This window comes from Sceloporus undulatus, chromosome 6, assembly GCF_019175285.1.
Source record: "Sceloporus undulatus isolate JIND9_A2432 ecotype Alabama chromosome 6, SceUnd_v1.1, whole genome shotgun sequence".
Lineage (NCBI taxonomy): Eukaryota > Metazoa > Chordata > Lepidosauria > Squamata > Phrynosomatidae > Sceloporus > Sceloporus undulatus.
Genome location: NC_056527.1, coordinates 3770643 through 3795872, shown reverse-complemented (window position 1 = coordinate 3795872; position 25230 = coordinate 3770643). Strand labels below are relative to the sequence as shown.

At 43.4% G+C, this 25230-nt stretch overlaps 1 protein-coding gene across 1 annotated transcript in view; it reads left to right on the top strand.

Annotated features, from left to right (window-relative positions):
* PTH1R (parathyroid hormone 1 receptor) overlaps nucleotides 1-25230 on the top strand; it is a 124790-nt gene that overhangs the window by 69061 nt on the left and 30499 nt on the right. Inside the window, exon 2 of the mRNA XM_042476995.1 lies at nucleotides 9729-9834. Coding sequence (XP_042332929.1) covers nucleotides 9729-9834 — 106 coding nt within the window. The remainder of the gene's footprint in view (nucleotides 1-9728; nucleotides 9835-25230) is intronic.

Sequence of the window (25230 nt, the reverse complement as noted above, 5' to 3'; positions counted from 1 at the left end):
ATCAGGGCATCTGTCTAGTCTGTCTCTGAAGGATACAAAGTGCAGGGAAACTGTCTCCATTTCTGGGAATTTCAAGCAAATGCTAGCTATGCAACTATATATGAAAGTTATTTTTATTATCATTCTTATTGACTTTTGCCAGCAGGGTGGTGGGTTGGTTCCAAAAGTGCCCAGGTTGAGGAAGCTATGCCAACATCAGGCCCAGTGCATAAGATGGGAACCCAAGGGATGTGGCCATATCCCCATGGCTACTGATCTGGTTTTGGGTACACTTCAAAGTGCTGTCTATGACCTATAAAATCATTATAGTTGAGGTTTAGAATATCTGAAAGGATCTTGGTCTGATTCCCACTAACTTTTAAACTGGATCGCAAATAGGTTTGAACCAGTTCAAATGACCCTGGTTCCCACTTGAATCAATTCGCTAAAGCGATTCGGAGAGGGGGGCCATGCGCTAGACCCGTTTAACCCGCGTCTTTTTGACACTGATGTTTTCCACATCTTTTTGGATAAATTGATTCCGCCCAAGTGTGAACCAGATGCGGATCAGAATCGATTTAAATTTGCCCTTCAGCCGGCTGGAGCAGGTCCATTTTGAATTCATTCTTTCATCAGTATGAACCGCAAGTGGGTTATTTTACAGGGGGAAAATGCCATCAGGGCAAATGTAGTGGGAACCACGCTCCGCTGTCGAATCGATCCATTGATTTGGATCGTAAACTGATTTATTTGTAAATGGGAATGGGGCCATTCTCTTCCTAGATGAACCTGCCCTTGTTTTAAAATCCTTGGAGGAAGGCTTTCTCATGGTCCCACCACCCACAGGTGCATTTGGAGAGGACACATGGCAGGGCCTTCTTGGTGGCTGTACCCAAGCTGTGAAATTCCCTCGCATGGGAGACTAGGGCTGCATCTGCATTGCAGAAATAATCCAGTTTGGCACCGTTTTAACTGCCATGTCTCCATGCTATGGGATCCTGGGATTTGTAGTTTTACGAGATATTTAGCCTTCTCCGTCAGAGAGCTCTGGTGCCACAACACTGTTCCCAGAATTGAGTCGTGGCAGTTAAAGCAGTGTCAGACTGGGTTATTTTTGCAGGGCAGATGCAGCTAGAATGACCCACTCTCTTCTTTCCTTCTGATAGCAGGCAAAGACTTTTTAAGATTTCAGATTGGCTTTTGGTTATGAATTGGTTGCTGCAGAAGGGTCTTCAAAATGAGTGTGGATTTGGTTTGGGGTTTTTCCAGGTTCTGTACCACTTAAGGGTTCATTTTTTAAAATAAAATGTACCGTACTTCCAACTTATGATGACTGCTTCGGCACTTGCGCTGTCTCTTCCGGGGCGCAGGAAGGAGCGCGATTTTCAAGCTCCTTCTTTGCAGCGTCCGGGAACCACGCCGTTTGGCTGCTGCGGTTCCTGGATGTTGCAACTGGCGGCGGCAGCAGACCGCTGCTTTTCGGCGGTCTGTAACCCACCAAGGACTTCAGCAAAATGTCCCTGTCTCTTCATAGTATTCATTGCTTGCCATCCTTTTCTTTCTTTCCAACTTTCTTGCTCCTTTCCCTTAATTTTCTTTCTTTGGCAAAGGCAAAAGATCCATTTTGGTGAGCCTCAAAATGCTGAGTAGAATTTAAAAATAGAATTTAACAATGAACCTGAACTAGATCAGTCTGATTATTATTTTAATCTGCCATAACCGTTCAGGTGTACGTCACAAAACGTTTCTCTTTGACCATAACTGGAGACACTTTGGATTTTAGTTAAAGCAAATGCCTTGTGCGTCTGTGTTATTCTTTTGAAGAGTAATATTAGATAATAAGAAATTGCCTTTATCGGGGCTCTGCAGAATGTTTGCCTGAAAAGTGAAAGTTAGGAAGATGAGTTTTCAAGAAGGAGAAGGTCAAAATCTTCGGCTATTGACCTTCCGTTGCTGCCCTTGTTTCTGCATTTGCTTCAAGCACCTTTGCCATTTTCTTTTCTAGCTTGACTATTCTTTTTCACCGTTACCGTTTCTTTTTTACCTTTACTATTCATAAACACAGACCTTAATTTTTCCATTACAGCTTTAATTAAAAAAACAAGATGCATCAAGCAAAGAAAATACAATCATTATCCTCTATAATTGCATTATTTTATTTGCTCCTTTCGATCTTGTTAAGCTTAAGTTGTTTATATCAAGCCTCGTAATCACTTTTAATAACAAATAATAACAATTTCTAGGTAGTTAAATTACTTCCTTCTTGTTTTTGTTGTTATTTTTTCATATCACATATAAAGGTTCTTCATTATATCATTTCCCAAGTCTATTACATTGTATATTCTTCCTACAAGTGAGCATTTTTAGGTATACGAATTAATTTCTTCGACTGTTTCTGTTTGCACCTATTTAGGTAATATCTGACGTGTTCATGTTCATCATAGACAATCTGAAGTTATACATTTTATTATAGAGCTACAAAACATTATTCAGTCCTGTCCATCTTTTTTCCAATAATTCAGTATCGGGTCCTAATCTGTTTCCATTTTTTCCCCAAAATGTTTTATTGATTAGACGTGTGAGTTTATCTAGTGCTATCATTTCTGCCAATTTAATAATCCAGTTGTCTATTCATGGAATTTCTTTTTTCGGCTTTTTGCACACAGGTCAAAACATTTCTATTCGGCAGACATTGGTTTTATAATCCCATCGCAGAATGGCCTTTGGAAGTAGTCCCTTGCATTTTTGCCTTGTATGTTTTCAATTACATCTGAAATGTATTTTAAACTGGATTGAACAACGTGTTTTTAATAGAAGTGTTACATAATAGGGTCCTTTTTAATTTTTTTAAAAAACCCTCCTCTAATGTAACATTTTAGCCAAACTTATATTTTAAATTATTGTAAGCAACCTTGGGTCCCACGGTGGGCGAAAGGAGGGGGATAAATTCATTAACTAAATAAGGCTGGAACTGAAACCGGGTGGTTGGTCTTCTCTTAACAGTGATCTAATTATAATAATAATTAGTGCCAAGAATCTTTGTCAGGTTTGCATTACTTAACTCGCCACACATGGAGTTGTGCATTGCTTGTGCTATGATGTCTCCTTTGTGTTGAATGGGAATATTGCATATTGAAAAGCACACTTCAGTATGCAGCCAAATGTACAACCAAATACATGTCTTGTGTGTGTCCACATCTCTTGGGCATTTTCATGCACAATGGCATGGCATGGCATGCACAGCTTTGGGTCTGCAACCTTGAACTAAATGTTGATGTTCCATATCCAATGAAAAGATCCAACTGTTTCCACAGTAGAACTTATGTGATGCATAAGATACTCATGCATTATCGTTAAACTCAGTGGGTTAAACTAGTATAAGTACTGTTTTGGATGCTGCTCAAAGAGGTATCCAGTATTTCCATACACAATGGTTTCCCCAGCTGTGTAACATTAAATAGTAGACACATAAGTTCCTCCACATAGTCAGGTGCTCTACACAACAAGAGTACCAAATTGTGTAGGTGATGTGCAGAGGGCAGAAGGCAAAGCTAACAGAGTTGAGCAGGTTGGGGTCAGAGCTAGCGGAAGTAGTCTTGATGCATAGAAGGGCATTTCTTGGGGCTCCAGAAACTCCAAAAGTGAGGTAAATCCTTAAAATATCCAGGTCTAATATCAACTCAAACTCCAAACAACACCACAGCTTTACTTAAAACTGTTCAGGACTGAGTAACAAAGTTTGGGACACATTGGTCTCATTATGTAGGACTCTGGTGTTATGCAAGCCAAGCTGAGTAGATGAATTTCCAGAAAACCATTTGACTCCACATAAAGTGTTGTTGCTCCATCCTATGGAGTCCTGTGATTTGTAGTTTTACAAGGCCTTGAGCCTTCTCTGCCAAAGAGCAGTGGTGCCGGATGAAATTACAAGTCCCTGGTTCTGTAGGATGGAGCCATGACAGTTAAAGTGGTATCAAGATTCCATTACTGCTGCAATGTGGATGCAGTCCCAAAGGAAGGAGGAAGGCAGTAAAGCCTAAGTGAAGTGATCTGTGCAGGGAGCTACAAAGGACAAGAAAAGAGAGCAACTTAGGCTGCGTCCACACTGCAGAAATAATGCAGTTTGACACCAGTTTAACTATTGTGGCTCCATGCTATACAATCCTGCGATTTGATGTTTGTTATGACACTAAAACTTTCTGACAGAGAAGGCTAAAAATCTCACAAAACAACAAATCCTAGGAATCCATAGCATTGCTGTGGCAGTTAAAGCAGTATCAAACTGCACTATTTCTGCAGTGCGGAAGCTGTCTCTCTGTTCATCCAAGGACTGGATCCCAAACTGATCCAGGTTTCTTGCTATTGTATTGCAAGTAAACTATTGGAAATGTCCAACACTTTAGTCACTAGTATGCTTTCAGATCAATGCACATATCTTTCTCTTTGGAGGAAACCACTTCTAAGTGATCCACAGACATCTGAGCGGTTAGGAGAATCTCTTTCTCCCTCTGACAAATTTCTTATTGAGCAACTGTGCACAGGTTTGGGTTTTTTTCTAATTGACTCTATTTGCTTTTTACTCTGCTTGACCCATTGCCAGCAAATCCGGACCGAAGAAGGCCATGTTATTCCTGAAAATGAGTCCCATAAACAAGAGTGAATCTGATCTCTCCTTGGAGGTTTGGGGTTTACTTTCGTGGCCGGGAGATCAGCCAGCCAAATGGAAAGACCGAAAACCATTATCATAATTATCCCAGGCCCTCCTGTCAAAGGGTTGGAGTTGTTGGAGGAGAGAGAAGAGGGAAAGGAAACCCAATGTGACAGATTTCGCAGGCTCTGGATAAAATCACGGCTCTCCGTTTGTCTGGCCAGCCTTGCTGCATGGTTCTGCATTGTGTCAAATCACAGAAAAAATGATTTTAAAAAAGAAAATCTCTCTTGCAACTAATAATAATAAAAATACTTTGGCAGGAAGAATGCAAACATTGGAAGCCAGGGATCTTTTTTTTTAACGGTGTGAGAAGAACAGGAGAGAAAACCTTGCTGAACGGCAAATATGAATTTCTAGGCAAGCTACGTGCAGAACAGTAGAAATCCACAGAACGTTTGCTTCCCGATGGCATCAGCATTTGGAAGGGAGACGACTACCTGCCCAAAGGCGCCTCAGAAAGCGTACATGAAAAGGCAATAAAATTCACAGATTTGCAACTCTAGCAAGGTTATTGCATTCAAAGGCATAGTCGGATCAGTCTGGAAAATGGGTATGCAAAGGGATCTTGGAGCACCTTTGAGTCTCACTGGAAGAAAGAAGTTGGTAGCATGGGCTTTTGTAGACTTGAGCCGAGCTACAAAGTTATTACTGCATGTGCTCAATCTTAGCTTAGAAAAAAGGCCACTCTGGAAAGTGCTAAAATGCAGACCAAAAATGTTTTGAATTTTGGAAAGTTGAACTCTGAGGCTGCATCTGCATTGCAGAAATAATGAAGTTTGACACAATACTTTAGCTGCCATGGCTTAATGCTATGGGAGCCTGGGATTTGTAGTTTGTTGTACCGTCACAAAATGACAAATCTCAGTATCCCATAGCATTGAGCCATGGCAGTTAAAGTGGTGTCAAACTGGACTATTCCTGCAGTGCGGATGCAGCCTCAGAGAAAATGTGTAATTTGCAAAAGTAAATATAAATACATTTTTAAAACCTTTTAAAATACAACATTCAACACAAATCTGGTCACGGGTGATGTAGCTAACAGGGCTGAAATGTCAGGACTTTCCAATGAGCAGAATCATGCCATCGTCTGCCGATCCATCTCCCCGACAGGTATTTCAATGATATTTAGGTGAATGATTTAAATACTTATTTCTCAACAGTAAAGGTTGAGAATCAACTTTTAAATTTAAAAGCTGTTTAATCATATGTTTAAATACAATGTATGTGTGCCTGTGCATGCGCAGGTGCTTTTTGGGGGGTGGCACATTATAATGCAGATATCAAAATGTTAGTCACAAGTAAAGTCAGCCCATTGAATGAACTTCTGAGTGGAAATCCAGCCATTGTTTTATTTTAAAGCAAGGAATCAAAGCAGAAAATGCTCTTCTGCACATTAATCTGGGACTGAGTGTGCCATGTGGCAGATGAAGTCTGGAGTCCTTGTCAGCCTTGTGGCTAAACATTAACATTTATTGAGTGGCACTAGTTTATTTCCATTGAATGGGCCCTGGCAAATTGAGTAGACCCTTCAACTTGATAGTTCAAGGCTGGGAAAGAAAAGACCAAAGGCTGGGAGCAGAGCGAAGGAACAAACGCCCCTGTGACCAACTTGCTTGTACTGTTCTCATATAGTTGCGATTTTCAGTTTGGCCTCTACCTACATAGGGATCCTTCCATACCATCTTAACTGAGAACAAATATAACAACATCTTGACAAAATTCAGAATGATCAGAGCATCTGCACTGCAGAAATAATCCGGTTTGACACCACTTTAACTGCCGTGGCTCAATGCTATGGAATTCTGGGAAGTGTAGTTTTACAACAATATTTCTACCATGCGGATGCAGCCAATGACTCCAACATCATCCTTGTTTCTTTCTTTCTCCTGTATGATTTTTAGCACCTTCGATGGAGCTTCAAAAGCTTGCAAACATGTATTTTGTGCATTTTGCTTTGTCCAGTAAATGGATCCCTGTTATCTGGATTTGGGATCTTATTGTCAATTTCCTTTGTTTGCTTTTGTACTATGTAAACTAGATGAGATCCTGAAATCTACAGATGTATCACCAAATACTGAAATTAGAATGGTGCAAGCCATTGTATTTCCCACCTGCATGTATGGTTGAGAAAGCTGGAAAGTGGAGAAAGCGGATAGGAAGAAAATCAACTCACCTGAGATTTGATACTAGAGGAGACTTCTATGGAAACTGTGGACCACTAAAAAGACCAATAAATGGGTCCCAGAGCAAAAGAAACCTGAATTCTCCCTAGGAGACAGGGTGGCTAAACTGAGGCTGTCCTAGTCTTTTGTGGGTTTTTCAGTCTATGTGGTCATGTTCTAGAAGAGTTTAGTCCTTTTGTTTCACCAGTATCTGTGGCTGGCATCTTCAGAGAATGCTGGCATGGAAGAGAGTGTGGTATATATGTATACTGTGTGACCCTTGGTTGAGAGGAAGTGATTTCCATGTTAATCTGTGTATTGTTCTGTTGTTGAATGGCAAAGAACAATACACAGATTAACATGGAAATTGCTCCTTCGCAACCAATAGAGTGTGTGTGTGTGTGTGTGTGTGTGTGTGTGTACATACACACACACACACACACAAAACTCTCTTCCATGCCAGCATTCTCTGAAGATGCCAGCCACAGATGCAGGTGAAACATCAGGAATAACCTCTTCTAGAACATAGCCACATAGCCTGAAAAACCCACAAAAAACTATGGATGCATGAAGCCTTTGACTTCACATGAGGCTGTCCTGCTTTGGCCCTCTCATGAGAGGACAGTATTCACTAGACAATGATGCTTGGTAAGATAGAAGGGACTGGGCAAAGAGGAAGACCACATTTCGGTGGATGGACTCAATCAGGGAAGAGACAGCCTAATTTGGATAGCATGATTGGTGGTCTTTCTTTCATGGAGTTGCCATAAGTTAGCATCAACTCGAAGGCAGTTAACAACAACAACAAAGCTTGTTTTAAAGATGTGGTGTTTGTCGTACACCGTCTGGAATCGCAGCTGGTTCCAGTTCAGAATAGAATAACCAGGTTTAACTTCAAAACGCAGAACGCAGACTGAACCCAATCCTCATACTTTCCTCTTGGCATGCACAGAGGGCATGGCATCCTTTCCTCCAGAGGGAGAGGAGCTGTGATAACGTTACATCTTCTTCTGTCGCCGGAGTGTCAATGTTTGTTTTGGGGTTTAGTTGGGATGTTGCTGATGGATGTGTGATGCCACATGGAAGATGGAATTCCTGGTGGCAGACAGGGAGACATAAAGAGAGGGGGAGACCCTCGTATTTTTAACCCCACCAATATTTTCTGGGCAGCCAGAGAAAAGACGTGTGTTCAGAAACCGTCACGCCCAGCTGTTGTCTTGCATTGTATTTATAGGTGCAGCTATTAAAAGCTGCCAGTGCCAACATTTAAAGGCCTCCAAGAGGGTATTGCTTAATGCAATTCTTCAAATAGCTCAAAGAGCTGCCGATACAAATGATAGCTTGCCAAGGGATTGTTGGATGTATGAGTGTACGTGTGCCGGTATGTTTAAACTCACTTTGCATTCTGTTACAAATGTACATTGGTAGACAGTGTGGTGTAATGGGTAGAGTGGGAGGGTGCAAGTGTGGCCAAAAGGCTGCATGTGGCCCCCAAAGTCATTGTTGAAGCCTACAAGTGCCACCCAACACACAAAATTAAAAACCCAGAGAGTGGGGGAATAGGAGGTAGGACAATGCAGCCCCCAACCCCATGGCATGTGATCCCTCCATGGTAAAGCATTGGGACAAAGGGGGTCAGCAGGTGAAATCCTCACTTTGCATCCAAAGTATATCCTGACAAAACCAGGGTTGTTGTGAATAGAAAAGGGTAGAATTCCATGACTGAGTGAGGGCTGAGTGTCCACATGCTTCAAGCCCTTACGCCATCACCCGTGCGCCATTTTGGCGCACATCTTTCTAGATGGCACACACCATGATGATGCATCTCTGCAGCAGTGCCCAAACAGCGCAATGTGGAAGGGGCATCATAATGCCATGGCATGGAGCTAATGACGCCCCTTCCAGGGAGCTGCTTGGGGAGGCTTCTTTTTGCTCTCTCGAGGGAGAGGATCGGTGCTGCTTCATGTGGTTGCTGCAGCACTTATCCAGGGTGAAAAGTGGCGGCTGCATGCCACCCATCTGTATAGCCCCAGTGTCTTATATCTTGTCCACACTCTGATGTTGCTTGGCCACATGTGTCCTGGACTGGTTCTCATCTGTGAAGTGCTGGCTAATACAGACATGATTCCTGTAATGTAACTGGATGCATCCAGTATTGTGGTGCTAAAATGACAGATGATAAAAGATTTGAATCTCTCTTGCTGGGCATCTTATTGTCACATACAGCAAGCAAAGTTGTAAGTCTCCTCCCTTAACATCTCATTTTTATGTATGTCAGCACCATCCCTGTATGTCAACATGGAGTGGAGGGTGAGATGGTGAAGCCAGGGGCAGAACCTTCTTCTTAGTCATATTGTTTATGAATATCCATTAAGGGCTGTCAACAAAATTAGTGGGGGGGGGGGGGGGTCAGTTTGATTTCTCCCATGCCCTTTTACAGATTAATGAAACCAATAGAATGAAAATGCATTTGCTTATTGTGCTGACACTCTGCCTCGCTGAGATGCCAATGGAAGTACAGTTGTCCCTTTGCATGGACTTCAGATCCACGACCCTTGCTTACTCATAAGGTGCAAACAGAGGGGGTTAAAATGGGGCAAGCGCATGAGGTGAGCGCCTGCAGCCGCTCACAGGCACGCACCCCCATTTAAGCCTATGGGGCTTGAATATCTGCAAGTATCCCTTTTCACAGAGGGGTCCTGAACAGATCCGTGGAAAAACAGAGGGCATAGCCAGAAAAACCCACAAAAAACTATTTCCATAAATGGTGGTAAGAATTGTGCAATGTTCAGGTCCTTTTGCTGTATCTTCCCATCTCCTGCTTCCCCATCGATAAAATCTGCATCAACTGACCTTGCTTGCTTCCCTCCTTTCAGGTGGATGCTGATGATGTTTTGACGAAGGAGGAGCAGATCTTCCTGCTGCTAAAAGCCAAGGCCAAGTGTGAGCGGCATTTGAAAGCCAAAGGACCCAAGCTGCAAGGTAAGTGGCTCTCTTTGGCCACCAAATCAATGCTGTAATTAAAATCTACTCCCACCTCGCCTAAGGACTCAGAATAAGCAATGATGCAAAACTCACTGTCAAATATCAAAAAAGAGGATGGCCAAAATTCTTCTTGTGCTGCATGGGCCAAAAGTACTGGTCTCCCCAATCCTCTTGGCAGGGAGTATGGACGATGCACGGCCCAAACCCCAAATCTGGCACAAACAGACTGGATGAAATCTGGGCCACTCCGTGCCAAACCCAAGGTGTAACACTCCTAACGCAGATTTTAAACATTTCCCAGTTGCTCAGGATCTTCCTGGAAGATCCAGAGCCCTCTGTTCCAGTGCTGGGAGGCTTTTTGAAACACGTCTCGCTTTCTGAAACACGTCTCGAGATTGCCAAGGTGATTTCAAATTGTTTCCATACTTGGGGTGAAGCCAAACTGTTTTTTCAACGATTTTTCGTATTTCAGGACTGTGTATGTGAAACTTTCATGATGATTGATTTTGTAGGGGAAAATCCTGCACTTTTACACACACACAAATATTTCATTTTGACCAAAATGCTCTCTCTTTTTTTTGCACGCGCGTGCGCGCACACACACACAAAACCCATAATGAAAATGAGGTCAATCTCACACACAAACACAAACGTGTTGGGGTTGGTTTTGTTTGTTTGTTTTGTTTGTTTGTTTGTTTTAGGGGTTGTTGTTGTTTTGTCTTCTGCATGGGCAAACATTATCTTGGTAGATGATAATATATCATGGCACATCATGATAACCTTTCTTATCAATGCTGAGAAAATTACGACTCTTCTTGGTGAATCCAGAAACAGATTTTCTGCCTCTGGGAAGCATCATGATTTTGGCTGCATCTGCACAGCAGAAATAATGCCATTTGACACCACTTTAACTGTCCTGGTTCCATGCTATGGAATCCTGGGATGGGTAGTTTGTTGTGGTACCTAAATATCTCACAAAACTATAACTCCCAAGATTCCATAGCATTGAGCCATGGCAGTTAAAACTGCATTATTTCTGCAATGCAGATGTAGCCAAAAAATCATGATGCATCTAGAGATGAGAGGATAATAGCATCCGTAACAACACTGCTTTTTAGTATGCATGAGGAAAATATGGATAATTAATCCATGGCTGGAATGTAATTTCTTCGACAGCATGTTTCCATTCTTAGAGAGACATGGAAAACAAGCTCCACACAAACAATCTTACCATCATAGTACCCAACAGAACAGAAAGACAGGAATCATTTGTAATCACGAGTGGTTGGGATTGCCAACTTTTTCTCCAGCACCTGTTCCTGTACCTTTCAGAATAGCTCTGGACAGCAGCACAAAAAGCCATAGCCCTCTCATTCCTGGCCTCTTTCATGTCTGTATAACAGGGGAGTCCATGTTGGCTTTTAGTTTACACTTGAAAGGAGACTTCCAAGGGGATGAACCCTGGCTGCATCTGCACTGCACAATTAATGCAGTTTGACACCATGTGAACTGCCCTGGCTCAATGAAATGGAATCCTGGGATTTATAGTTTTGTGAAATATTTAGCCTTCTCTGTCAGAGAGCTCTAGTGCCACAACAAACTACAAATCCATCATTCCATAGCATTGAGCCACAGCAGTTAAAGCAGACTCAAACTGCATTATGTCTGCAGTGTAGATGCAGCCCTATCCCCATACTGTGCTTAAGATGCTCTCGTTCATTTTCTATTTGGGGCTTCTTTTAAATTGGTACCCGATGTACAAGGATTGGATTTGTTGCCTGTTAAAAGTTCAGACTAGCCCCCAGAGCGGATTCCTCCCAGGATGGGAGTCCCCAGCTGCCACTCTCTGCAACATGAGAGGCTGTCAACTCACCCAAGCGCAAGGGAAGCCATGTGGCCTCCATCACTTGGCAAGTGTGCATGTTATTGTCCGTCTCCCACACACAGAGAACCAAGTGGGTGATCCGGGGTCGGGGAGGAAGGGAGGGGGAACCACATTCAGAATCCCCCCGGGTCCCTGATCCCACCGCAGGGATAGGGCTGGTTCAGACTCTCTCATTTATTTTCTATTTTGGGCTTCTTTTAATTGGCGCCAGATGTACCGGGAGAGAGAGTGTGTGAGTTTGTAGCAAGGGGTGCGAGAGAGACAGAGATAGAGAGGGACCTCAGCCCCACATCCAGCTCACAGCTGCTGTTTATTGACACCATGGTAGGCGCTTTCAACAACCCACCCAGTTAGTTTCCTTCCCCCCTTCCCAAAAAAATAATGAAATCCCTTAAGGATGTTGTGGGGTGATGCGCAAGGGAGTTGACTCTTAAATTGTCATGCACAAACATCCACTGGGAAAAGCAAGTGCTTTTTAAAGAAAAAAACAAAAGAAAAACACCCTCCTTTGCAGGATTTCTGTTTCGCATTGCAGAAAGCCCACCCACCCACCCAAACCACATCCGGAAAGGGTTCATCAGAGCATCTATTCAATGGAGAATTAACACCTCTTGGGATCCCAGTGCCACAGATTGGGGAGGTTTTTCTTGTCCTTTTGACCTCAGACCAGAGCTACAGCCTAATACACATGGCCCACTTTAGACCAGAGGTCCAACACATGTAGCCCACCTTATAGAGCTATGGTCAAGCTCATTTGGCCCACATTAGACCAGATCTAGAGCCAAACACATTTGGCCCATCTTAGAGGACTCCAAAGCCCACAATCCCCACCCTGCCTCTTCCAGCCTCCAGTGCACTGCTATCCTATACCCATTCCCTCAAAATACCCAAAGTACCATGGCTATCTCCTTTAAAACTCAAACGAAAGACCCACGCTGTAGAAATGAAGCCGTTTGATCCCACTTTAACTTCCATGGGTCAATGCTATGGAATTCCGGTTTTTGCAGAGATCACTGAAAAGCAAACAAGAACAAGAACAGTAATATTTTGTGATTTTTAGAAACACTTCAGTGGAACTCAGACTGAAAATTGTGAAAATCTTTTTAGGTATCTCACACCCTCCAACTGTCAAGGACAGTCCTGGTTAATCCTCTGCGTCCCATTTTCTCCGCTGCTTTTAAAATGTCCCAGTTTCTCTCTCCTCCTCCCACTTTCCCCCTTCATCCGTAACTTACTTCAGTTGCTGCAAAATGAGTTTAAACTACAAAAGGAACTTGCATTCAGCTCGGTATGAATTGAAGAAGAGGAGAGGATCAGGTGAAATCTTGCCTTTCCCAATAGGCTCAGGCAAAAGCAAAGTGCTACAGGATCTCCTGGGTTATGTGTTCTTCCTCAATAGCTTTTGTCGCCTTGACCACACTCTGAAGCTTGACCACATGTATCCTAGTTTTCATCTGTAAATTTTTGGAGGCATACCCCTGACTCCTGACTCCTGACACCCGATGTGTCCTCCTCCCCTCGTCAGCATTGTTGAGCTGGCATGAGATGTGGTTTTATCTGTGGTTTTATTGTGTAATGTTGGTGCTTATGTTGTTTATACTGATGGTTTTTATATTGTACATGTAAATGTTGTTAACCGCTTTGATTTGAAGAAAAGCGGTATATAAATAAAAAATTTATTTATTATTTATTTATTATTATAGTGTCTAACCTATCTAACTATTCTGGTTTAGTAAAGAGAGAGTCTTAACCACGGTACAGACAGCGCTATCGCGCTGTGTTGGTGCTGTACTGGGGTTAAGGGACCATGCAGCAACCGCACGGTCCCTAACCCTAGTACGGCACAGTGCCGTTACAATGGCAGCTCCCTGTATACACAAGCGCCGCTATTGTTACATAAGCGCTGCGCAGCATCTGCACGTTGCTGCGTGGCACTTACATAACCAGTGCGCCAGTGGTGCACTTGCTATGCCGCCCCTGTGGCTTTAGAAGAACCCACTTTTAGCGGGTTCTTTTTCCTCTGCGGGGAAGCCGCGCAGTTTGGAGGCTGCAGCTTCCCTGCGGAGGAAAAAATGCCGCCACCAGCCCAGACAAAAGGGTAGGTATGTATTGGGCCTTAATTAACCTGTTGTAAAGTCCGAATTGCTCAGGTCACAGGGCAACTCAAGGGTGAGATGTGTCATGTGTTCAGCAAGAATCCCCCCTGATGGCATTAATGGAGATAAAATTCAAATGGAACCCATGCAAAGTTGGATGTACAGTTTTCAAATCAGAAAGGAAAAAAGGAAAGAGCGGGCAGAAAACTGGATGTCTTTTTGACTACCTTCCCAAGCTTTGTCGGGTCTCTTTAGCCTGCAATCTGAATCCTGTTAGCATTAATTAATGAGATGATGGGATGAAGTCATGGTTAATTTAAAAAATATAAAGATTCTTCACAAGAATGCTAAGAAGTGGCTTTGGAGGGATCTGTCATGTAGAACTTTTCAAAAATGGAATCCAGCGCTGGTTATTAACACAACCAAGGTGGTTCTGCAGAAGGGGAGCAAAGCAACCGTGGATAGGTTTGCAGTCAGAGGCTGAGATCCCACATGAGTGCATAGCCCCACATGTCGTTGCCAGGTCTTCCCTCTGTGTGGCAACTGGGAAGCTCTAGGAAGGGCTTTTACTGCTGTCAGTTAACAAGGGGGATGCAGTTTACTCATGGAAAAGCAGTGGGTCTCAGATCATATGGGGGAAATCAGTGGCATGTATCTTCCTTTTCCTTCTCCCTGGAGCCTAGAGCAACTGCTGACAGAGGGCACCAAAGACTGCTTAAGAGTACTAGTAGTAACTATCCAGGGGTAGCTGTGTAGGCCATATAGCAAATTCAGTAACATCAAAAATCCACCAAACAGTGATTCGTTTACTGGGCCAATCCAAATGCAAAATATTTATGTTGCAAGCTTTCAAAGCTCCACTGGCTTCTTCATCAGGCAAGGTGTTAAAAACCATGCAGGAAAAAGGAAAATTGAAGATGTAAGTTATAGGCCTGAATTTTGCTGTTTTTGTTCTCAGTTCAGGGGTATCTTTTGCAGGCAGGCACCACCTCCTAGTACTACAGCACTGTGTATATCTACAGCGCTTCATAAATAAAGTTTAATAATAGTGGTGGTAGTAATAGTAGTAGTAGTAGTAGCAGCAGCAGCAGCCTTCTTAAGCAACCCTAAGGCAATCCTATCATGGGGTTTTCTTAGCAAGATTTGTTCAGAGGAGGTTTGACCTTCCCTTCCCCTGAGGCCGAGAGAATGTGGCTTGTCCAGTGTCACCCAGTGGTTTTATGGCCAAGCTGGGAATCGAACCCTGGTCTCCAGAGTCGCGGTCCAGCACTCAAAACACTGTGCCATGCTAGCTGTCTTACTCCCAGGAAAATAATGATATTATTTCAGCCTAATAAAAGGAAAGGAGTGGTTAGGAGGATGGCCTTTTATTCTACCCAGTGAAGGATGGAGATACTAAATGAAGCCTTCTTAAACTCATCGATGTCAAGAGGAGCAAATGAGCTTACAACAGAAGACAAACATGGCACAACAGAACTTTATGAGTGATGCCAGCAGGACATCGCTCTTACCCTTTTTATGTAATTCTTGAAAAGCGGAAGGATCAAGCCCAGTACTTCAGAATGCCTTTCCGGAAAGCCAGAAGATGCTATTTCTAACTCGACAGAGAGCCTGGCTTGCAAAGGACCAGTTCCAAAGGGGAAATGAGGTTGAGCAGAGAAAGACATTAATGAATCCCAGCAGGGAGGAAATCTCCCCCAAGTCTCACATTGGACGTCGTTTCCCAAAAACATGTTTATGATCACCAGGAGCATTTGGTGTTGTGTGCCTTCAAGTCAGCACACTATAAATTTAAAGAAATGTTAAGTGGGTCTATCCTTGGGGTTTTGGATTTGGGCCTGATCCAGCTGTTCACATGCCACAAAATGCCACAGTAACACTGGGGTTTTGGGAGACACTGGGACTTCCAGGAACTTTGCAAGCTCCAGGTCAAAGTCAGGTTAATGGGAAGACCTGCAACCAAAAGTTACCATGCAATCCGATCACACCAGCGTCAGACAGATTAATCCGTCTCTGATGATGTAACTTCCTGACAGGACGCCTGCCAAAGGTTTTCCAAAAAAAAAAAGTTCACAATGAAAGTCCTGACGTCTGAACATCGGTCCAGAAATATACACAAATGCTTACTGTCTTCATATATTAAAACAAGCTTGCATCATGTATTTTGTGCGGGTTTTTTTGCTCCATGAAAGATATCACGATTCTGTGGATTTTGGATGTTATTGTACTTCAATATATTAAAACAGGGGTTCCCCACCCCACCTCTAAAATTAGACCTAAAAACAGATGTGACAGGAGAGAGAGAGGCAGGACAATAAGAAGAAACGCATCTCCTCTAGACTAACAATAGGATTTAGGTCCAAATGAAACGGTTACACTTGTGGAAAACTGCTTGTACAGCCTTAAATTCAATATGTCCATTGTCCTATGGCCAAAAAATAGTGCAACCATGTGTATAAAGAGAACATACAGGTGTGTATGGATGACAATAGGATTCTGGCCTCTGTCCCAAGGCACTTCCATTTGGAATGGAGACAGCCTGAAAAGGACAGGATTAGGGAGGAAAAGTGAGCATAAGATACAACTGCAGCTGCAGCTAGATTTTAGACTGCAGTGTGGGACTGAGGAATGGAATCATTTAAGCAAAGCGATCCAAGGAGAGGAGGGTTAAGAAAGAATTTAGAGGGGGACTGAAAGAAAAGGGACCTAATCCCTTTCAGATAATAACAAGAAAATGATCCAGGAACCCAATGCAGTTTGGGAGCAGCCACATGGAAGCAATTCTGTCTTTGCTGAGGAGGTGGAGCAGCAACCAATGTTCTCATTAAACCATTGCTGGTTCCACCCCTGTGTGTGTTGTGTTTGTGTGTGTGTGTGTGTGTGATGGGATAGGGGACCCCACTTGCCCATAAAACTCTGGTGGCGTTCCCAATCATTTTCTCCAGGGCAAATTGTAAACCAAAAAGAATTTGCTCCAGGCATCTTTAATTGGTGGAACGAGAGAACCACATTTTGGGCTGTATCCCAGAAGGAGAGGATTAGGGAAGAATGGAAGGACAGCCTGAAAACAAGAAGGGAAATGGCAGAGCAAGAGGAAAGGAGAAGAGCGAGAGAAAGGGGCAGAAAGTTGGTGGGGGAAAGCTCTCCCGGAAGGCACAGGTGGACTGGAAGTACACGAAACGGGATTACATTTAAACATTGGGAAGAAATTCTTGATGGTAGGACTTCTTCAGCTGTTGAATGGACTCCCTCAGAGGGTGGTGGAGTCTTCTTCTTTGGAGGTTTTCAAACAGAGGCTGATGGTCATCTCTCAGGAGCGCTTTTATGGAGTCTTCCTGCATGACAGAATGGGGTTGGACTGGATCCTCCCTTGGGGTCTCTTCCAACTCTAGGATTCTGTGATTCTGTGACAGATTCTTTGAGCAGCTGAAGTCAGAGAGCCTTTTGGAAACTTTTACTGAGATCAACACCAGAAGTACTATGGCCATGCTTCCTATTTGTATAATCCTGCACATTTTCTTTGGTGGCGCTTCTCTTAGTCCCGGCATGTTTAGTGGGTACAAGGAAGAGGGCCTTCTCAGTGGTTGCCCCCAGACATTGGAACTCCCTCCCAAGGATATAGGATCATAGAATTCTAGAGTTGGAAGAGACCCCCAAGGGCCATCCAGTCTAACCCTCTTCTGCCATGCAGGAACTCTCAAAGCATCCAGTCTCTGTTTAAAGACCTCTGAGCAAGGAGAGTGGTCCTGTTTGGTCATATGATGATGAAATTGATAGGAAGAGAAGGATCATGCAGGGTGTCCTGGGCCCTGTCCTCACAGGCCAAATGAAACATCCTCCCCCTATTCCCATGGGAACTGGCCCAGTCCCCAGTAGAATAATAGAATCATAGAGTTGGAAGAGACCAAAAGGGTCATCTGTGCCAACCCCATTCTGCCATGCAGGAACTCTCAATCAATGGCAATCCAGCCTCTGTTTAAAGACCTCCAGAGAAAGAGACTCCACCACTCTCCGAGGAAGGAGTGTGTTCCACTGTCAAACAGCTCTTACTGTCAGGAAATTCCTCCTAATGTTGAGGTGGAATCTCTTTTCCTGGAGCTTGCATCCATTCTTCTGAGTTCTAGTCTCTGGAGCAGCAGAAAACAAGCTTGTTCCCTCCTCAATATGACATCCCTTTAAATATTTAAACAGTGCTATCATATCACCTCTTAACCTTCTATTCTCTAGGCTAAACATCCCCATTCCCTAAGTTGCTGCCTCTGAGGTCAGAATGATCAGTGTGGGCACCTGACCTCAGAGCAAGTGATTTGTGCCAACAAGGATGCTGCCAGGTGGCACAGTGGGATATGCACGCAAACAGCTGTCCATCATCACAACAAAGTATCCAAGGTAACAGGTGGATGCCAGGGCAGCTTTGGGACCAGAATATTCCAGGCTACTTTTGGAGTATTCTGGCCCATGTGGACCCAGCCCTGGACACTTTGAAGGATCAAGTGATACAGAGATATTTCTGCTTAATCCCAACAGATGCTCAGCGAAGCACCAGAAAGAAAATTATGCAATGAGGGAAGCCTAAAAATTCGGATGGGATTATTGTATAAAGATGCTTATGTTTGAGGAATGCTATAATTGCAGATTTCTTGCATTAACAGAAGGTTGGATTAGAGCATTTTTGCAATTCCTTCCAGGAGTGGCAAGAATATTCAAGGATGTTTTTAAAATGCTATAAATGGCAGATTTCTTGCATTAGCCAAAGGTTGGATTAGATAATCTTTGAGATTCCTTACTGGGATGGAAAGAATATTCAAAGACATTTGAAAAATGGACAGAAACTTTGCATCGTGAATGTCAAGAAAGCCTTTTGAGAAGAATCCTGGACTGAGAAGAATCTTGACAATTTGAGGCTTTTTCTACACACAATTCACACAAGGATGTTTTGCACAGAAAACACTCTATTCTGTGCAGAGATATTATTTCCTATGCAGAAAAATGTTATGTAGAAAATGCTGTAGTTGGGGACTTAGTCTGCACAAAATTCCCATGCGGTTGTTTTGCACAGGAAATAGTATTTCCTATAGTGGGAATAATGTTTCCATGCAGAAATACTGTTTCCTTTGCAGGAAAAATACTGTGTTATGCACCAAGATACCCCATGAGAATTTTGCGCAGAATAAGTTGCGAACTGCGGATAATCTACAAAAACCAGCTTTCAAAGACTTTCTCACAGTGTCTTTGGAGGAGAGCTAATATTTACTCATTGCTTCCTTTGAGGATGAAATTAGCAAAGAACTGTAACCTTGGCTCCTTGCAGTTCTCTGGTTCCATGGTCCAAGAGACCCTTCCTTTAAAGCCTTAGCATCAAATTATTTCCCCAGTCCTGGATTCCTTCTCTCGGTTTCCCAAGAGCAACCCTTGGCTAATGTTTTGAAAGAGGGATTTTCAAAAGGGAAAGAAAGCAGAAAAAAAGAAAAGCTGCCCCCAAAGCCTGTGGTTTGCTGTCTTTCATTTAAATTTAGCCTCCAGATGAAAGGCACTCAGATGGGACATTTTCTTGGAGGAACAGGCAAATACAACATGTCCACAATGGCATTGCATGGAACTCAAATCACCCCCAAACCTGGCCTTGCAAGAAATGAAGGAGAAATGCCAGCCATGGGGCCTTGGGCCTCCTCTCTGTCCACCCAGCCCTTGGCTTTCATGAATTAGGAGCCTGTGTTGACCATGGTTTGGAAAAGACGAAGGGACATTTTGCGGAGAAGAGCGGGAGGGAGGGAGATGCACAAAAAGCTGCTCTTAACCACCAACATCTTGCTATTCTGAGGTGTTGTTAGCCTACCTCCATTTAGCTCCAGTTCTCTCCCCCCGCTCACCCCATTAATAAAATTTTTATTTGCTCAGACAAACTTACTCTCAAATAGGAATGGATTAAAATAGGAATTTTATGACTAGTGGCACCTCCGTAATGGCCAGACTTTGTGCATGCTCTGTGTGTGTGTGTCTATCTCTCTATCTCTCTCTCTCTTGCACACTCACTCTCACACACACAAACGCACACAAGCGCACTGCCGTTCCATGCCACTGGCGGTGTTTCCCTCCTGCTTATAGAATCATAGGGCTGGAAGGACTTATGGAATCCTATCTCCCAAAGCAAGCGTGGGTTGGACTGAATGTTCTGAATGCTCCCTCATCGAATTATGATTAATTTTTAAAATCTAGCATATTGAGGAGAAAGTCCTAGCCATGCCTGGTGCGTCCTGCTGCCCCTGAGCCATAGAAAAAGTAGGTGCAGAATGGTTAAGTTGCATTTGGAATAGTTTTGCTTTGGAATAGCTAGGAAGGTGCTCACTTCCTGAATCAAAGCTGGTCTTCTTTGGGGAGGGTTGCATCATATCTTTTTAACTATCTTTTTTTATTGATGTTGTCTGTCTATTAATTATTACCTGCCTTGATTCATGGGTAGAAGTTGGTAAAATAGTATTATTATTACTATTATTATTATTAGAGCCAATGTGAGGAGAGGTGGGTAAGATAGTAGTAGTAGTAGCAGTAGCAGTAGAGCCAGTGTGGTGTAGTAGGCTGAGTGTTGGACTATGGCCCGGTACATACGGCCAGAAAGCGGTGTGCCACCACCGATTCTAGGGTTTGGGAGTGCACAACAACTGCACGCTCCTGAACCCTAGTCCTTACAGACACTGCCATCATGGTGGCCTCCCGTCCATACAGGGGCCACCATAATGACAACAACACCACACAGCTGGCAGGAAATGGCATCATGGTGGCGCCCTTTCCTGTTTGCAGTGCTGCAACAAAGAAGCTGCTCTAGGCAGCTTCTTTTTGGTGGCGTGTCAGTGCTGCAGCCTGTGGCTGCTGCAGCACCGACTTGGGGCAAAGACAGGCGGCACAGAGCCACCTGTCTGTCGAGCCCCTATGACTCTGGAGTCCAGGGTTTGAACCCTGGCTCAGCCATGAAACTCATTGGGTGACACTCGACAAGCCACACTCTCTCAGCCTCAGAGGATGGCCATGGCAAGCCCCCTCTGAAGAAACTTGCCAAGAAAACCCTTAGGGTCACCATAAGGCAGAAATGATTTGAAGGCACACAACAACAAACCTCTTCAAAATTCACACACACACACACATACACACACACACACAGGGATTTTAAAAGACGGTGTAATGTGAGAGATTATTCGCAGAGTCACGCTAAAAAAAAACCCTCACAATGTCTGAATAACTCCTTTGTTGTTATGACCACAACCAGAAAGGTCTTTCAACCTTTTTGCACATGGCTGCTGAATTTTGCATGTCGAATCTTTTTCTTAGCACCCTTTCTCCCACCAAAAAATTTCTGGCCATATTAAAACATATAAGATAGAAGGAGAAAAATGCAGCAGGACTACCTACATTTCTTGGGAGCGGGGTGTTTCTCATGGATCTGAATCAAGCCCCAAGTTGTAGGTCAGCTTTCTTCCCCCTCCTGCACACACACACACACACACACACACACACACACACATTTCCCCACCTAAAATATTTTGGGTTCCTCTCCCCTACTTTGTTCCAAGCCACTGGTTGTCCTTCCCGTAATGGAGTGACCACAGTTGCGGTTTCAAATGCCTGGCTCCCGGTGCCAGAACAACCTTGGGATGATTTATATTCTGGACTCCTAGATAAACACCTTGGAACCTTGTTTGCACTTTGTTTCCCAGCCAAAAAGGGCGCTGGGCAGCTGGTTTTAATGTGCTCCTCAGATGCAGCAGCATTGGCCTCAAGTACAAGCCATGGGGAGAAAGAGCAGAGAGAGCAAAGCGAGAGAAAAAGAGACCTGCTGTTTTGTGATATGGCTGAATTTAGATTGAAATGCGGCCATACTGGCTGTGAACTTTTGGGATTAGTAGTCCAACAAGGGGGAGCCAGCGTGGCATCATAGTTCAAGAGTTTTTGATGCTGGAGACCAGGGTTCGAATCCCAGATCAGCCATGTAAACTCACTGGGTGACCTGGGGCAAGTCACACTCTCTCAGCCTCAGAGGATGGCAATGGCAAACCTCCTGTGAAGAAATTTTGCCAAGAAAAGCCCATGGTAGGGTCACCTTAAGTTGGAAAGGACTTGAAGGCACACAAGAACAACAACAACGTCCAAAAAGGAGGCTACCACTTTGAACCCATCCAATCTCATCTGATTTCAGAAGCAAAGGAAGATCAGGTCTTTTCAGTACTGTACTTGGGTTGAAGACTGGGTGACCAAATGTTCTAACCACAAAGGAGGACAAGGCACTTGAAAATGTAGGACATATAAGAAAACCATATGGACATTGAAAAATATAAATAAAATTTGAGTTCATGTGGTTTATTTACAGCTATGATCCAGTGTGGTGTAGCGGTTTGAGCTTTGGACTTTGACTCTGGAGATCTGGGTTCGATTCCCAGCTTGAGCATCAAAACCCCTGAGTGACCTTAGGAAATGAGTTTGCAGAAGCTAAGCAGAGCAGTGGAAGACAAGGGAGTGTTGGAGATGGCTCATCCATGGGTTGCCATAGGTCAAAATCCACTTGAGGGCAGTTAACAGAAACAGCAAATATTGTCTATCTCACTCACTTCCTTTTGGGTGTCTCTTTGGGAGCATATAGAGAGATTCCCTCTAATATTTCCCCTATGAAAACTGAGACACGTACCGCCAAGCAATGTTAGAGAGTAGCCAAGATGGCCAAAGTGATTAATGAGGATGAACACACAAGCTATGAGATGGTGCAGCAGTTTGCTTTTGCCTCGGCTTACTGGGAAGAGGGAGATTGAAATCCATGGGGTCACCAGAGGCCAACTATTGATTTGAAGGTACTTGGACAAAGAGGGAAAGTGGGAGGAGGAGCAAGAAACTGGGAAATGTTAAAAACAGCCAAAAAAGTGGGACAACAGAAGAGCTATGGAGACTGTCCCTGCCAAACTGGGACAGTTGGAGGGTATGCTATACCTCTCTCCAACATCACCTTGTTGCTGCTTTTCAAAACATGCCACCCAAAGCAACTGGCTTGCTTTGTCTAATAGAAGAGTTGATGCTCATATTGACCTTTTGTGCCTCTGCTAACTGAAATGGTCACCACTGCATCCACCTTTCGTAAATGACACTAATCTCTCCCGACGGTATTCCTGAAATATTTTCAGTGAGAGCCCCACAAATGCACACTCTCCTACAAGCAAACGCAGGGAGCATGGCAGCAACACTGGGAACATTTATTTATAACATTTTTAAATCCATGAATATGCAAGGCAGAAACAAGTATGCGCAAATGGCAACCATACCCCAAAACAACAGAGCTGAGATTTCGCAAACATTCAAACAGCATATCCTTTCTTTTAAAAAATAAAATAAAACCTTATTTCGGATAAATTGACCTGTCGCTTGAATCACAAAGATGTAAATGCAATAGAAGAAGAATGGTTCCCAGTTATAGAGTTTTGCTAATTCAGATGGTTATAAGGTACAGAAAGATTAAATGTATGGGGATATATATATATATATATATGAAATATGTATTAATTATAGAATATGTTTTTTGGTAAAATGCTCTAGGGAAACTGATATAGTTTTTGATTACACTTCTTTATTTCTCTTTTTTATTAAACAATTTTTTTCATTCTTTTTCAATGTTTTTATAAAAAGTCAATAAGATTCATGGATAGGGATGCCATATCCTGCCTGTAGGTGGGGCAATCCCGCTTTGGGCGGTGCCATCCCAGTCCCGGTCCGGTTTGGCGCCAAGACCGGGACGGCACCACCCGCGGCCACCTCCGCCCCCGCGTGCGCCGCAGGGGCCTCCAAGGCTTCGCTGAGGCCTGGGAGTGCTCTCCGCGGTCAGAGCTCCCCTTCTTGGCCTGAGAGGAGGCCAAGGCTTCCTCCCAAGCTGGGGAGGAGGAGGAGGAGGACAAGGTTTAAAAATGTAGGACCTTTTTTTTAATTTCCTGGCCAGGAAATTTTTTTTAAAGTCCTACATTTTCAAACCTTGTCCTACATTTGTTCCGGTTTGGAGGTCCTCAGGTATGGCAACCCTATTCATGGATGATACGCGATCCATTGCTGAAGTGACTTTGTAAGTCCTCATGTATGTTAAGTTTCTTTTAGGGGTTATGTTTGTAATAACCACCTTTTCTGTATATAACTGAAAAAGCGTATGTTTTATGTAGTGATAAAACAGAATAAAATAGTTTTAAAATCTTATTCAAAATTCAGAAAACAGCCATCAGAGATTCTCCTGTTTTTTTATATAAAAACCTTTAAAATGCCCATTGAAAAAGGCAACTTGTAATAAAGGGTGGCATGCTAGCTGTGTTTTGCTGTCTTTGCGAGAAATGTAGACCTTTGTATATTTCACCCACCAAAAAAAGTTTCTCACATCTGGTTGTGATTGCAAGTGTTGTGCACATTTTCAGTTTTTGTTGCTGTTGGTATTTTTAGTTTTGTTGTTGTTTGTTTTAGAGGAGGTTGCTTTTGTTTTTGTCTTGTTTTCCTAGATTGGTTCGGTTTAGTTTTTTGTGGTTGGGCCCTATTTTGTGAAGATTTTGTTTGTGAGCAGAACATTCGGTGCAACACAAAGTGCATCTGCATTTCAGAATAAAGACAGTTTGACAACTCTTTAACTGCCATGGCTCCAAGCTATGAAATTCTGGGATTTGTAGTTTTGTGAGCTGTGTAGCCTTCTCCAACAGGATTCCATAGCATAGAACCATTGCAGTTAAAGTAGTGTCAAATAGCATTACTTCTGCAGTTTGGCAGAAGCCAGCATGGTGTCGAACAGCTTTCTTTCTACAATGCAGATGCAGCCATAGTTCATGTGTTTTGGGCAGATGCAGTGTACTGTTTGCACAAAATGCCCTTAGTGCCCAAATGCAATGTGTTCTGCCCAACAACATCCCTGCAAACCTTCTTCCCAAGTGAACCAAGAAGCTCTCATAACTTGTCAAAATGTGTTAGGAACCCTTTTCTTCCTGGGGATGAGAAAATCTGTAGCTCTGGGCCAGATTACTGTTGGCACATTACTCCAGTATAGCTTGGCAGACTATGCCAACATAGCATAGACAGTGGTGGCAGGATGAAAAAGCCACATGGACAGCAGCTGGGAAGGCAGTTAGGCTTGGAGAGGTGGCCAGTCTTATTGGTCATCCCTCCACCATTGCATGACCCTAGAAAATGCACAACCCCTGGTTTAATGCACCAACCAAACCCTGAGCATATTTTACATTCCAAGGCTGGAATTCAGTTAGTCACAGAAGTCATGCTATGAATGCAGGGCCAAAAAGTCAACATTGAACAATGGACATATTCTACCAATATTATCAGAAGCAGAGATGTGCAGAAGCATGTTAATCTGTGCTTTGTCTTTGACAATTATGTATTGTGCATCACATGCTGTGGCCA